Raw genomic sequence first — 13,826 nt, forward strand, 5'->3', positions numbered from 1 at the left:
CCGCATAAAAAAAACTGTGTGAACTGGGCCTAAGAAAACCCCGTTAGGCACTGTTCATACAGTTTTTTGGCGCTGATTTTTTTTTTTATAAGGAAACCGTGTCGGAATCAGCGTCAAAAACAGCCGAAATAGCTCCCCATTGATTTTAATGGGAGACAGACGTTTTTTTTTCCGGAGGGCCTTATGTTAAGACGTGACTTAATTTTTCCGTTGCAAATTCGCAACGAATCTGCAGCAACATTTGCATATTTGCCAGGTAATTCAAACGTTGCGGATATCACAGCAGACTTTCTGCAGATTTCAGCCTTTGCATTGCAAATCTGCAGTGAAAATCCGCTGCTTCTCCGCAACAGACTTAATGTTGCGGTGTGAAAATTCTGCACCGCAGCCTAAATTCCACACTGTCATTTTCGATAGCGTCTGACCTAAGTTACCTAAAGACGTATAGAAAACAATGGAAAAAACGGCTGCGGATTTCCACTGCGGACTGTCAGCAGCAGAATTCCACAGCAATTCCGCCACGTCTGAACATGCCCCAAAAGTGGCATGTCCTTTCTTGACGCGGTTTCCGCCTCTGACCTTCCATTGAAATCAATGGGAGGCAGAAAAAGACAGCGGCGTTAGTTTCCGAGCGTTTTTTGCTGCGTTTTTTGCCTGTGGTCCTTGCATTAGCTTCAATGGCCGCGGTCTAAAAATGCAGCGAAAAAACGTGGCAAAAAAAGCATAGGCAGGTCAAAATCTGCCTCAAAACTCCTGAAGAAATTCTGAGGCAGTTTTTTTTGTATGCAAAAAAAAAACTCTGTGTGAACAGGTCCTTAAGATAGAATCTTGTTTGTTGTAGAATTAGTAGGCTTTTTAGTGGGCATCTGCTTTCCGTGGCCACCAGGTGTCACAATCAGCAAATAAAACCTGTAATGTACAGAGCAGGATAAAATACACAAACTGGATATAATAGACAAGACATAATATCACTAAAATAACAAATATATAATATTCAATATTTAAATATGTACTTTTCTCTTGCAACAGCAGAAATCCTACTTAACGCAAATAGTTGTATAATATTTTTTGAATTCATTATGGGAACGGAGTTTTCCAGAAATTACAGACTGGATGATTCGGAGCTCCATATCAAACAAATAAAGCTCTGACTCCTAACGCAGTGTACTAAGAACAAATATGAACTAGGTCTTACTGAACAGCCGTGCACTCTTAGGCTAGGGCTACATTTCAGTAGAATCATAGTTAGGGCTTATTCACACGAACGTTGTATACGTCAGTGTGACGGCAGTTAAAAAAACGCCGTCACACGGACGCATGTATTTTAATGGGGCTGTTTACATGGCCGTTGTTTTAACGGACCGTGTGATGGGTCGGTTGAAAAATAGAACATGTACTATTTTCTTCCATTTTCACGGATCCCTTGATAGACTCAAGTCTAGGAGGGATCCGTGGAAACGGGTCCCACACGGGTGAAACTGGGACGTGAAAATTGTCCGCTTTCACATCGGAGATTGCACTCGTTCGTTTGATTAAGGGCCTGTTCACATCAGCGTTGGCTTTCCGTTCAGGGGTTGATCTTGAGATCAATGGTGATGCAAACGGAAGCTAAGGTTTCCATTTGCCTTTTCGTTGAGGGGTTCCCCTGACAGAAATCTCCAATGGAACCCCTCAACGGAAAGCAACGCTGATGTGAACACAGCCTTAGTTATTTTTACTGTGCACTAAACAGTGGGGGGGGGGGGGGGGTCACAAAAAACAATGACAGAATAATTCTTTTTTTTTTATTCCCCCTCCAAAATAATACATTTACATGTACCCACAAAACGGTACAAATAAAAACGTCAACCCATTCCGCAGAAAACAAGCCCTCATACGGCAACGTTGATGGGGATTTTTTTTTTATGGCTCTTGGTATGCGGTGACACAAAAATTACTTTTTATTCTATAAAACATATTTTTATTGTACAAAAGTACTAAAAAAAAATAAATAAAAATAAAAAGTATCTCTATTTGGTATTGCTAGATTTGTACCAATCTGTAGAATAACATTAACTTAATAATTTTATCGCTTTGTAAACAGCGAAAAAAATAACAATGGTAGAACTGCTGTTCGTTGGATCCCCCTATAAAAATATTAATAACAGCCAAACAATAAATGAAAAAGTTATGGCACTGGGATGTGACAATGTAAAAGCCAAAATATTATTTGTTTATGATGATGTTTGCCTTACAGATTGACTGTATAATTTCTTTGATTACAGGGGGTTCTATTACCAGTAAAAATGTTGCAATCTGCCTGTCCTGTTTGGTATCAGGGGTCATCTTTGGCTTTCTCATAGAACAATCTCATTGTATTTACATTTTACATTGCAAAGATGCCTAACACTTTCGAGCGTTCTCGGATGAACACTCGTTTCGCCGACAGCTATGCCTCCTGACTCTCCCACACACATTTCATTTCAAAAGGGAGAGGGGAATAAGCCACTGGCAGACACCTCTGGTAACTACTTATCTCCCTCGGGAACAAAGGCATGTTAAAAACGGCGATTCGGCCGATGTGTCTGGACACCTTCAAGGTGCATTCACATATATATCAGGATCAGCCCCTCCACCATTTAAAAGGCCTGGTGAACTGGTATAACGGAGTATGTTGTACCCATCGTGAACATTCAGCAGGACATAAGGCCATACATCCCACCTGGCAGTAATGCAGCATCCAAAATTCCAGGCAGGCTGGACGATTTAAGGCTCAGTTCACATTTTGCCTTTTTGTTGCGCTTTGAACTTTTTGGAAGAAAAAAAAAAGGACGTGTTTTAGGATATATTCACACGGTGCGGTTTTGGCGTGTTTCTTGCCGCATGGGCAAAAACAACATTGAAATAATGCATGCGTTTTTACAGCGACTTTGGAATGTTTTTGTTGCGGTTTTCGGTCGCGCGGCCAAAAACGTGACAAAATTACACCTTGCGAATTCACATGGCCGTGCCAGTAATCACGGCCCACATTTTTGTCCCTTGCTCTCATATAAAGTATGGGAGCACGGTCCGTAAAAAGCAAAAGATAGAACATGCCCTTTTGTGGAGGCTTTCTGCAGCCCGGACATCTTCCTGCAAATATACGGGAGGGTGTCTGGGGTCAATAGAAATTAATGGGTCTGTAATTGCGGTCCACAATTACGGACGAAATCTACGATCGTGTGCATGGGGCCTTACAAAGTGTTTCTGCTGCAAACTGTTTTTAAATTTACTATATGGTTACAGCTAAAACACTTTGTAAAAAAAAACATGGATCAATTTAAAAAACCGCATTCCTTTTTTTAGATGCGTTTTTTCTCCCCAACGAAATACGCAACATAAATGCAACATGTGACCCCAGCCTAATAGCCATGCCAGGGACTCATAAGAGTGATTACATTCTATGTACTGAACTGCGGAATATGATTGCGCTATATAAGAAACAGTAAATAAAAATATATATCGATTTTTCCCATCTATTAACACACAAAAACCTGATTTACGGATTTTATTGTGATGAAAATACAACATTTTTATAATAGATTGCTGTTAACGTCTGATGGAAAGATGGCACTGAATAGAGAAGACAGGAGATGAGAGGATAGAGTCATATCAGGCACGTAACCTGATTTACTGTACTTTACGCTGCTCCTGAAAGCCGGTGGGGATTAGCTGAAAGTTCAGCTTGTCTTGGTTGCTTAGCAATACTTTCTGTCTCTATTCAGCCGATTTATTTATTGAAACAAACTCACCTGTAACATGGGTCTGAATGTCAGCAAGCTTAAAAAGAGGTGCAACGTGCCGGTAATACACATTGGGCGCTTCTCCTTTATGGCTGTGAGGGTTAATAATTACTTTAAGAGACTTTGGTCGATTAGGAAAACCTAAAAGAGTAAAAATGAAATATTAAGCATGGTTACAGGATAAAATAATGAGTGACAACTTAAAGGGGCTGTCCAGGATTAGAAAAAAAGAATGATTTTTTTTTCCAGAAACAGTGCCACTCTTGTCCACAGGCTGTTTCTGGTATTGCAATTTATCCCCATTCTAACAAACGAGGCTGATCTACAATACCAGACACAGCCAATGTACAAGTATTGGGGCCGTTTCCTGGGAAAAAACAGACTTTTTTTCTAATGCTGGACAACCCCTTTAAGCTATGTTCACACAGGGTGGATACGATGTGTAAAAGCACAGGGAATAACGGACGAAAAACCGTACCAAATTGTGGGGCAGTTTTTCGTCCGGAATGTCCTCTGTGGAAAACTGCACGTTAAAGGAACAAAACACATACTTACACTCTGACGTCCTGCAGCCCGGCCTCCTGGGATGATGTTTAATCCAATGTGACCACTGCAGCCTGTGATTGGCTGCAGTGGTCACATGGGATGAAGCTTCATCCCAGGAGGCCGACCTGGATAAAGAAGCACAGAATTCTGGGTAAGTATAAGATTTTCTTTTTTTGTCTCTCGAGTTGCATTTTTTTACGGTAGAATCACTGCTTTTCTGGCGCAAAAAATGCAACATCTGCTATTTGTTGCAGGTTTTACCGCCCCATTGAATTCAATAGGGAAAACCCGCAACACATTAGCAGCGATTTACGAAAATGCAATTGACAATTGAAAAACCGCACCGCAGGTCAATTTCTGAGCGTTTTTTCTGCTCATCATTTACGCAGTGGTGGATGAGATTTGTTAAAATCTCATCCACCCTGCTGCTACTGTATTATGATACAGATTTTCCGCAATGAAGTCCGAAATTTACGCTAGATGTGAACTTATCCTTGAGACTTATATCACAACGAATTCAACAATATTTTGCTAACATGGACATTATTATGTCACTGCTAACTGCTCCCTTCATTACCTTACTTTGGGGGAAAATGAAAGCATATCTGATAAAAACTTTAACTAATGGGGACGATTTCTATTGGTCGAAAACCAGTCATTTGTAACACACAAAACAATAATTGTATCAGGCAAAATAAAGAGAACTTTTAAAAACTTAGGATACAAGTAGTGTTGTGAATTTGCAACTAAAGTATACAGTAGTTCATTGAAAGGGAATGGCGTTTATTTAAATGCCTTTCACATGTAGTAGAAAAAAAATCATGAAGATTTGAGTGCATCCAAACCCATAGCATGTCTATACGTTGCGGTGTTTGTCTATACGTTGCGGTCTTTGTCTATACGTTGCGGTGTTTGTCTATACGTTGCGGTGTTCTCATGGAAAATTATGCCGTTTTGAATGATTGTATTTGCTGCAGACTCTCCATGTAAACCCTCAGAATTGGCCATAAATGGCTGACACGTGGAGGGTACCACCTTTAGGGGTCTCCACATCGGTACTATCTGGGGCTCACTGACCACATTTCTACCAAATGAGGGGTCTGCTTGCTCAGCTGCTTCAGTAACCCACAGACTTGAATGGAGAGAGCTGCGCACATGCCCGGCCAATTCTCCATTCAATATCCACCAGGATGCGTAAGCCACCTCATCTGGATAAATGGGGGTCAGGGGACTGCCGTTCTTCTGATAGGTTCGGGTTCCACCTATCAGATATGAAGTGAAAAACGTTTTTATTCAACCATGTACTTGTGTGAGCACAGAACGTTTTCAGCCAATGGATGTAAACAAGAATGTCTCCATTCACAGACAGCAAGCACCATACAGTAAATACGCTTTAAATTTATACAAAGTATTTTAGTTGTATTTTTTTTTAGTTATACCTGTAGTCATACTTCTCAGTTTTCCTAACTTAAGTTTAAGTATAGTTTCCAACTATAGCAGATGTGTGCTGTCAATCCCCAACCCAAACCGCTCTCCTTCTTCCTGCAGTCCGGCCTCCTGGGATGACGTTTCATCCTATGTGACCACTGCAGCCAATCACAAGCTACTGCGTCACATGACCTGCAACATCATCGTAGGAGGCCGGACTACGCGCAGAGAAGATGGAGGGGGTAAGTATGAACACTTTCTTCCACAGCGGAAATTCAATTAAAAAACGGCACCACGATTTTTCAGACGGAATGTACTGCGGGTTCCAGGTTGGACACACTGCATGAGTTTTACGCAGCACATCCGACCCATGGGAAACCGGCCCAAAACCTGCTATGCGGAGAATATAAGTCAAACCACCTGACAACAGTCCTAATATCTTTTGTAAGGGTGCTGTTACAGTTTACTGTGGATATAGTGTTTTTGGACTTTGCAAAGGCATTTGACCGTGTCCCTCATAGACATCTAATGGGTAAATTAAGGACTATAGGTTTAGAAAGTATAGTTTGTAATTGGATTGAGAATTGGCTCAAGGACCGTATCCAGAGAGTTGTGGTCAATGATTCCTACTCTGAATGGTCCCCGGTAATAAGTGGTGTACCCCAGGGTTCAGTGCTGGGACCACTATTATTCAACTTATTTATTAATGATATAGAGGATGGGATTAATAGCACTATTTCTATTTTTGCAGATGACACCAAGCAATGTAATATAGTTCAGACTATGGAAGATGTTTGTGAATTGCAGGCAGATTTAAACAAACTAAGTGTTTGGGCGTCCACTTGGCAGATGAAGTTTAATGTAGATAAATGTAAAGTTATGCATCTGGGTACGAAAAACCTGCAAGCATCATATGTCCTAGGGGGCGCTACACTGGGGGAGTCACTTGTTGAGAAGGATCTGGGTGTACTTGTAAATCATAAACTAAATTTCAGCATGCAGTGTCAATCAGCTGCTTCAAAGGCCAGCAAGATATTGTCGTGTATCAAAAGAGGCATGGACTCGCGGGACAGGGAGGTAATATTACCACTTTACAAAGCATTAGTGAGGCCTCATCTAGAATATGCGGTTCAGTTCTGGGCTCCAGTTCATAGAAAGGATGCCCTGGAGTTGGAAAAAATACAAAGAAGAGCAACGAAGCTAATAAGGGGCATGGAGAATCTAAGTTATGAGGAAAGATTAAAAGAACTAAACCTATTTAGCCTTGAGAAAAGACGACTAAGGGGGGACATGATTAACTTATATAAATATATGAATGGCGCATACAAAAAATATGGTGAAATCCTGTTCCATGTAAAACCCCCTCAAAAAACAAGGGGGCACTCCCTCCGTCTGGAGAAAAAAAGGTTCAACCTGCAGAGGCGACAAGCTTTCTTTACTGTGAGAACTGTGAATCTATGGAATAGCCTACTGCAGGAGCTGGTCACAGCAGGGACAGTAGATGGCTATGAAAAAGGCTTAGATAATTTCCTAGAACAAAAAAATATTAACTGCTATGTGTAGAAATTTTTTACTTCCCCTTTCCCATCCCACTTCCCCTTTCCCATCCCTTGGTTGAACTTGATGGACATGTGTCTTTTTTCAGCCGTACAAACTATGTAACTATGTAACTATGTAATAGCAATATAAGAAAACTAATGTCAAAGTAAAAGCTAAAATTTGATACCCAAGTAGCCCGAGGCAAGTCAATTGCTGACCTTCTAATGAGGCTATGGGTAAGGATACTTTGTGACTTCTCCAGGATGAGCTACTTCTGCTGCCCCTATTGCATGATGTAAGGGAAAGGTTCGGGTCAGAGTTCAAATCTGTAACAGAGGGACCGGGAAAGAAAATATCCTGAGGGATTTGATGGGAAACGCCTCTCAGCGGGGATTTGATGATAGTGCTGCTGCACAGTTGGTGTGGAGATTTGATACTACAATTTTCTGGATTTGTAGACGCTATATCACTTAGGCCACAGCAGGAGCAGGTGCACAGGAAATTCGCTACTACTACCGAGCCTCGTAAACCAAAAGAAAAGAAAATGGCAACGTAATTAATTTTAACAACCCACTGTCATTTGCCCTATTAATTTTAATATATTTCGCTTTGCAAAACAACTTCAATAAAATTAGCATTAAACCCAAACAGTGGCTGTGATGTTAATTTAGGACTCTAGAGAGGGTTGATAATTAATATCAGGTATTTTACTGGAGAGCTGTAATTTAAGGGTGAGGGGGGGGGGGTATATTTTTCTGAGATTGAATTTTTTCTTAACGATTATAATTATTAATCATGTATCAATACTGTAAGCAAAAATTAACTAATCCAGATAGGATTTTTTTCTTTTTATAATTGCGGAGTTCTATTTATAAATTTCATTAAACAAATATCATGCTGGTAATCATTCTAAGCAGTAAATTATTACCTACAGTGTCTGAGTAATAGCGTAAATTGAAACTCCAGATGAGATCGTGTTCATTAGGCTAACGCAATAGAAGCATATAATGTTTCCACACCAGCTCTGGGAATGTTCTAATCCGACAGAAAAAGTCATTATTAAAGTCCTCTTCTATAGGCGCATATAAATTAACCCCTCATCATCCTTGCCTCTAGGTTTTTCGATTAAAAATAGTGCCGTAGAGTAAAAAAAACAACTGGCTAACGGCCTTTACGAGTCTCATTGCAACACAGAAAAATGATAGTCGCTCGGTTTCTTGCCAGTGTCCCTAGAGATCAGATGTAAAGGAATTAGTGATATTAGCATTAACAGTCCATGGGATTGACAGTGGTGCTCGGCTCCATCGCCACCTGGACTCCGATTTAATGGCAAGATATGGCCATTGATTTTTTTATGTTTAGTATGTTATAATGCAAAGTCCTAGAATGAAGGTCATTCGGGTAACTTATTTGCATTGTAGGTGGTTTATTTTTGTACCTAGAGGTAATGAACCGAATTGAAAATTCAGGGACTGCTCCCTAGTGTAGATGAATGATAATGGCACCAACAGAGATTTAGTGGACAGAATGTTTTGGTCAATGAAGAATGATCAGGAGAAGCTCAGGTTACATGTTAGTACCTTGGGGAACTGGACATGGGTTCTCTCCATTCTAACTGTTCATTCGTGACATAAACATGATATACAGACCAATGTGCTTCTAGCCTGTGAGGACGTATTCTTACTTGTATGTTTTTGTGGCTACAATTTTTGCTTTATAACAGATCTAAACAAATTGCGACAATGGATGATAAATTGACAAAAGTCTAAAAAATTTTGATAGGGAAAAAAAAATTGCAATTTCCGTCCCACAAAAAAAATAAGACATTTTTTTCTATCCAATTAAAGTAAAGTAAATTACAAAATATGGATCTGTAGTTGGTCAGCATGATATTTTTTGCCTCATTCATGGCAGAGAAGTGGGCAGGAGGCTGCAGGGACTGTATGTCACTACATGTGGCACATATTACGGGGGCAATGCTTCTAGGGAAGAATAGCTCCGTCAGACGGTGCTCAATGGAGCATGGCACATGTTTTGTTTTCTTAATGTTTGATTCATACAATAGAAAAAACTGTTTTAGGCCAGGATCACACAAAAACAGTTTTTGTTGCAGTTTTTGGTTCAGGAGCAGCCACAAAATAAATTTTCTTCCTTATGCATCCACTTCTGAATTGTGAAAAAAAAACTGAGCCAAAAATTGCATCAAAATTGTTTGTGTGATCCTGGCCTAAAACTGTTTTTTCTATTGTAATCCGTATGAATCAGACATTAAGAAAACAAAACATGTGCCATGTTCCATTGAGCACCGTCTGACGGAGCTATTCTTCCCTAGAAGCCTTATGCCTCAGTATGGAGGAAGTCTATGGGAGCCCTATTCTATACAACTCGGAAGTTGTACGGAGCTATAATGTGGCTAGGTGAATGAGCCCCTGTCATTGGCAAAAGACTGAAAAAAAAATAGATGAAAAAACTGACATCATACCCAAGTATGCAGCGTGATCTAGTTATTCACATGCTCTAATTTAATGAACTGCTGAGTAGTGATGCACTTTGGCATCAATATGAATAGTATAGGAATCAACAGGATCAATTGGTGGACCTGTCAAAATTGCTAAATCTGGCCAAACACAGAACAATTTTTTTTGAACAGATATGATAGAGACTTCATGCATACCTTCCACCCGTCCCAGATTCAGTGTGATAGTCCCAGATGACGGGCAGTGCCACACTGTCACGGGCGGCTGGTGGTATGCCTTGGTGTCTACTGTATCTGCGTCCTCAGTACGCAGATACAGTTGAATCCAATGCTGAAGCAAGGAACCATCAGCTCCCTGCTCCAGCATTCACTATGTGAAGCGGCCGTGAGCTGCTCAGCACAGACAGGCGTGATGAATTGACGTCATCGCGCCTGTCTGCACCGAGCCACTCATAGTACAGAGAGAAGGAGCAGAGGGACCTCCTCAACTCGACGTCGGAACAGGGCTAAGTAAGTATTTATTTTATTATTTTTTATTAGGCACTATAGGGCATTATACTGTATGGTGGCAGCTAAGGGGGCATTATATTGTATAGTGGCACCTGCTAAGTGGTAATGTATACTAATGTATTGCAGTATATCGTGATTCTGACAGTCTCCTTTGAAGCCCTGCCGGAGGCAGAGCTTCAAAGTAGTACAAAGATGGCAGACCTGGGGGCCATTGTTAGGCTCCCAGGCTGCCATAACAACCGTTGTTACTGGCCGAACTTGCTGTGGGGGGGGCGCGATGGCTTGTTTGAGGGGGCGCCCTCCTGATTCCAACACTTTAAATGCCGCTGTCTCGATCGACCGCGGCATTTAATGTGTTAAACAGGCAAAATCAAAGTGATCTTTGATTCCCCCCATTGCAGTGAGGTGTCAGCTGCGTAACACAGCCGTCACCCGCTGTGTATGGAGCGAGATCAGCCCGCAATAGTTACGTGATATTGCGGTAAGGGGTTAATAATAAAATACACTAATTTATCAGCAAAGAATGTTGGTCCCAAAATTTATATGGTGTTAAAAGGTGGACTGTTACTTTAGGGTGGATTCACATGCAGTGTTTTTTTCCTAGCGCTTTTTGCATCAAAAGTTCTTCGGCCAGGTATTAGCTGCAAGTCAACGCTGAAATGTAGAACACACTACAAACATTGCACTTTTTCAGGTGGTGTTTTTTTATTTTGTTTTGCTTTGCTTCGTTTGGCTCCGTGGCTTTTTTTCCAAATCGCAGCAAAGGTTAATTTGGCGTTTTTGTTTTTTTACAGCAGTTAGTGGCGTTTTTCTCCCATCGCCCTCCATAGGTTTTATTTCCTCTTAAAAAAACCGCATGTGTTAATATGTGTTGTGTTGTTTTATGGTGTTTTTTGCTGCGTTCTTTCAGAATAAATCATATGCTGCAAAGAGGAATCTATGCATCACATGATGTTTAAATCAAATGATTTGCAATGTGAAAAACGTTGTTTTTTTTTAGATACATTTTTTTTTTCCCAAAAAAAAACCACGACACAAAGTGTGAAGGGAGCCTTAGGCCTTATTCACACAAGTGTGTCTGCTTTGCGTCCGGCAACAAAAAAACGTCGTTTTCATGCATATGACTGTCAGTCTTGTGTTGGTTTCCATATGTCATCCTTTTTTCTAGTCCCCTGAAAGCGCTTCCATGAAAAACGGACAGCATACGGACGAAGTCACGCACCTACAGACTTTCATGAGCAAGTCTGGTCTGCATAAACGAACCAGAATACAGGATAGGACATGCAGTGCGTTTTGTGCTACGGACACACGCTCTGTTAAAAAACATGAATGTGTGAATAGCCCCATTAGCATGGATAAATCTGCTGATAAGAAACTAACTTGTGTGAATAAGGCCTTGAATTGATGTTGCACGTTGCAAAAAACTGATTGCGGGGGAAAACACTACTGGAACCTAATCAGTTTGCAGCGGGACAATGAAAATATTCAGGCGGATTCACACGTGCATAGATTTCTGCAAGTTCTATTTAGACAAAAATTTCAACAAGACCTACCGCGCGTGAATCCACGCTTAAAGCTCATTTTGGTGCAGCAAGGACAGCAAAGCATCATTGGATCCCCTTTAATCAATAACTGTTTATGGCATCTTGTACGGTCATTGGGCATAGCCGTGTTCATCCAGAGCCAACCTAGAAGCATCTCTCAGCTTTTGATAATTTATATAATTTCCTGAAGAAAGAAACCCTTTCTACATGCAAAAAAATTCTTAATGTCATATGAACAGATAAAATACCCCATATAATTAGTGCTATAGCTGCCATCTTGCCCAAGTAAACCGTATATTTCTAACAGATGCTTCACTCACTTAACAAAGAAACATGTGGGTGAGTATATAAGAATTTCCAAAACAAGCCGCTATTGACTATACCTCTTTATATAAAATCCTGCCGCTGGGTTGGACTTTCCTTTTGTTGGCATTTCAGTTTAACTCCATAGATCAATACTGCAGTTCTTAACCAGAGTGACAAAATACAAGTAATGAAGTTCCCCGTGAAGAACGACTTGTTTTCATGTATTTTACTAACTGCCTGAAAGGACACTGCAAAACCCCTATCTTCCTACTATTACCATGGATCTACAACTAAAATTCATATCCATAGTTTAGGGGGAGCTCATACTTTTGGATGGAAAATATTGAGAATATCTTCATACAACTAAGGGGACATTGATTAAGACCGGAGTTTTATACGCCATTTTGAACATGAAGCTGGAGTAAAATGCTCCTAACTTAATAAGAAGCGCACTCCTTTTAATAAATTAGGCGCATCTCTGAGTGTCTGTGTGCCACATAGGAAAATCTACGCCATTCCAATATAATTTATGACAATTTGTGACGTAAATTTGTAGTGAATTTGTCGGGCTGTGTGTCCCACCCCTTTTTTTAAAAAAGTGGTGGGGGGGGGGTTAAAAGTGCAAATGTTGTTAATTTTTCGCAATGACAGTGCTTCGTGCCTTAAAGCAATGATTTTTTTAAGTAATCTGACCAAAAATAGGCAAAATGTATACATGAGGATGATGACTGAAACCAGATTCCAGAAATAAGCTGAAAGCAGAGGTGTTTTATCCAGATGTGGACAAATGTGGAGTACATGGTCAAAAATGTTCTACCTTTAGGCCCTGTTCACATGGAGGATTTTTATTGGCAAAAAAAATCTGCCTCAAAATTCCGTAAGGAATTTTGAGGCAGATTTAGACCTCCCTGCACTTTCTTGCGGCGTTTTTTGCCCACGGCCATTGAGGCCTGCGGGCATAAAACGCTGCGAAAAACGCTTTTTCTGCCTCCCACTGATTTCAATGGGAGGTCAGAAGCGCAACTGTGGCAAGAAAGAAAACCAATAGGGAGGCAGTTTCGGACGTTTTTTGGGGCTGACTCCCGACGCGGTTTCCGCGTCAAAACACTATGTGTGAACAATATAATACAATCCATTTGTTCTGATCTATGAGCTAAGCTAAAATAACAATAAATAAAAACACTATACACATTATTGCTAATTTATGTTTCCCATCAGTTTCTGTTTAAGTTTCTTCCCAATAATTTATCATTCCATTTCCTGTTCTGATTATTTTTCCATTCACTTGTTGAAGAAATGCTTTAGGGAAGATGAGGAACCCCCTTTAGGGGTTTGTGTTGACCTTACGCCCACCCTTCCTGTAGTAGGAAAGATGTCAGTAGGTGTTTTTTTTAAAGGGCTCTGGTGCTGCCAACCTAAGGCCCCCCACCAAGATCCATAATAATGGTTTTCCTTCGATCCCAAAACAAATCATCAAAGAACATAAACTTTTTGGAACTTCAAAGTAATAGTTGAAGACAAGCAGATTTCTATTCTGACACCAAAAACAACTACCATAGATTTATATTGGATGTGTTACCTATATGTCCCAACCAACATCCAAACATGACGTCTCCAGTACTGGTATATTAAAAAAGGACAAGAAAAGTCCATTAATTATGTCACAGACCAAGCACAGGGGAGGAGGCTTATTACTACAGGGGTATTCTTCCCAGC

The 13,826-nt window shown here is 40.5% G+C and overlaps 1 protein-coding gene across 3 annotated transcripts in view; it reads right to left on the reverse strand.

The window, feature by feature from the left end:
• The window catches only part of CERKL (CERK like autophagy regulator), an 85,131-nt gene that overhangs the window by 22,539 nt on the left and 48,766 nt on the right, over positions 1–13,826 (reverse strand). For all 3 annotated transcript variants that reach the window (XM_075829538.1, XM_075829537.1, XM_075829534.1), the window contains one exon: positions 3,771–3,902. In XM_075829538.1, coding sequence (XP_075685653.1) covers positions 3,771–3,902 — 132 coding nt within the window. The remainder of the gene's footprint in view (positions 1–3,770; positions 3,903–13,826) is intronic.

Source organism: Rhinoderma darwinii, chromosome 6 (genome assembly GCF_050947455.1).
Source record: "Rhinoderma darwinii isolate aRhiDar2 chromosome 6, aRhiDar2.hap1, whole genome shotgun sequence".
Lineage (NCBI taxonomy): Eukaryota > Metazoa > Chordata > Amphibia > Anura > Rhinodermatidae > Rhinoderma > Rhinoderma darwinii.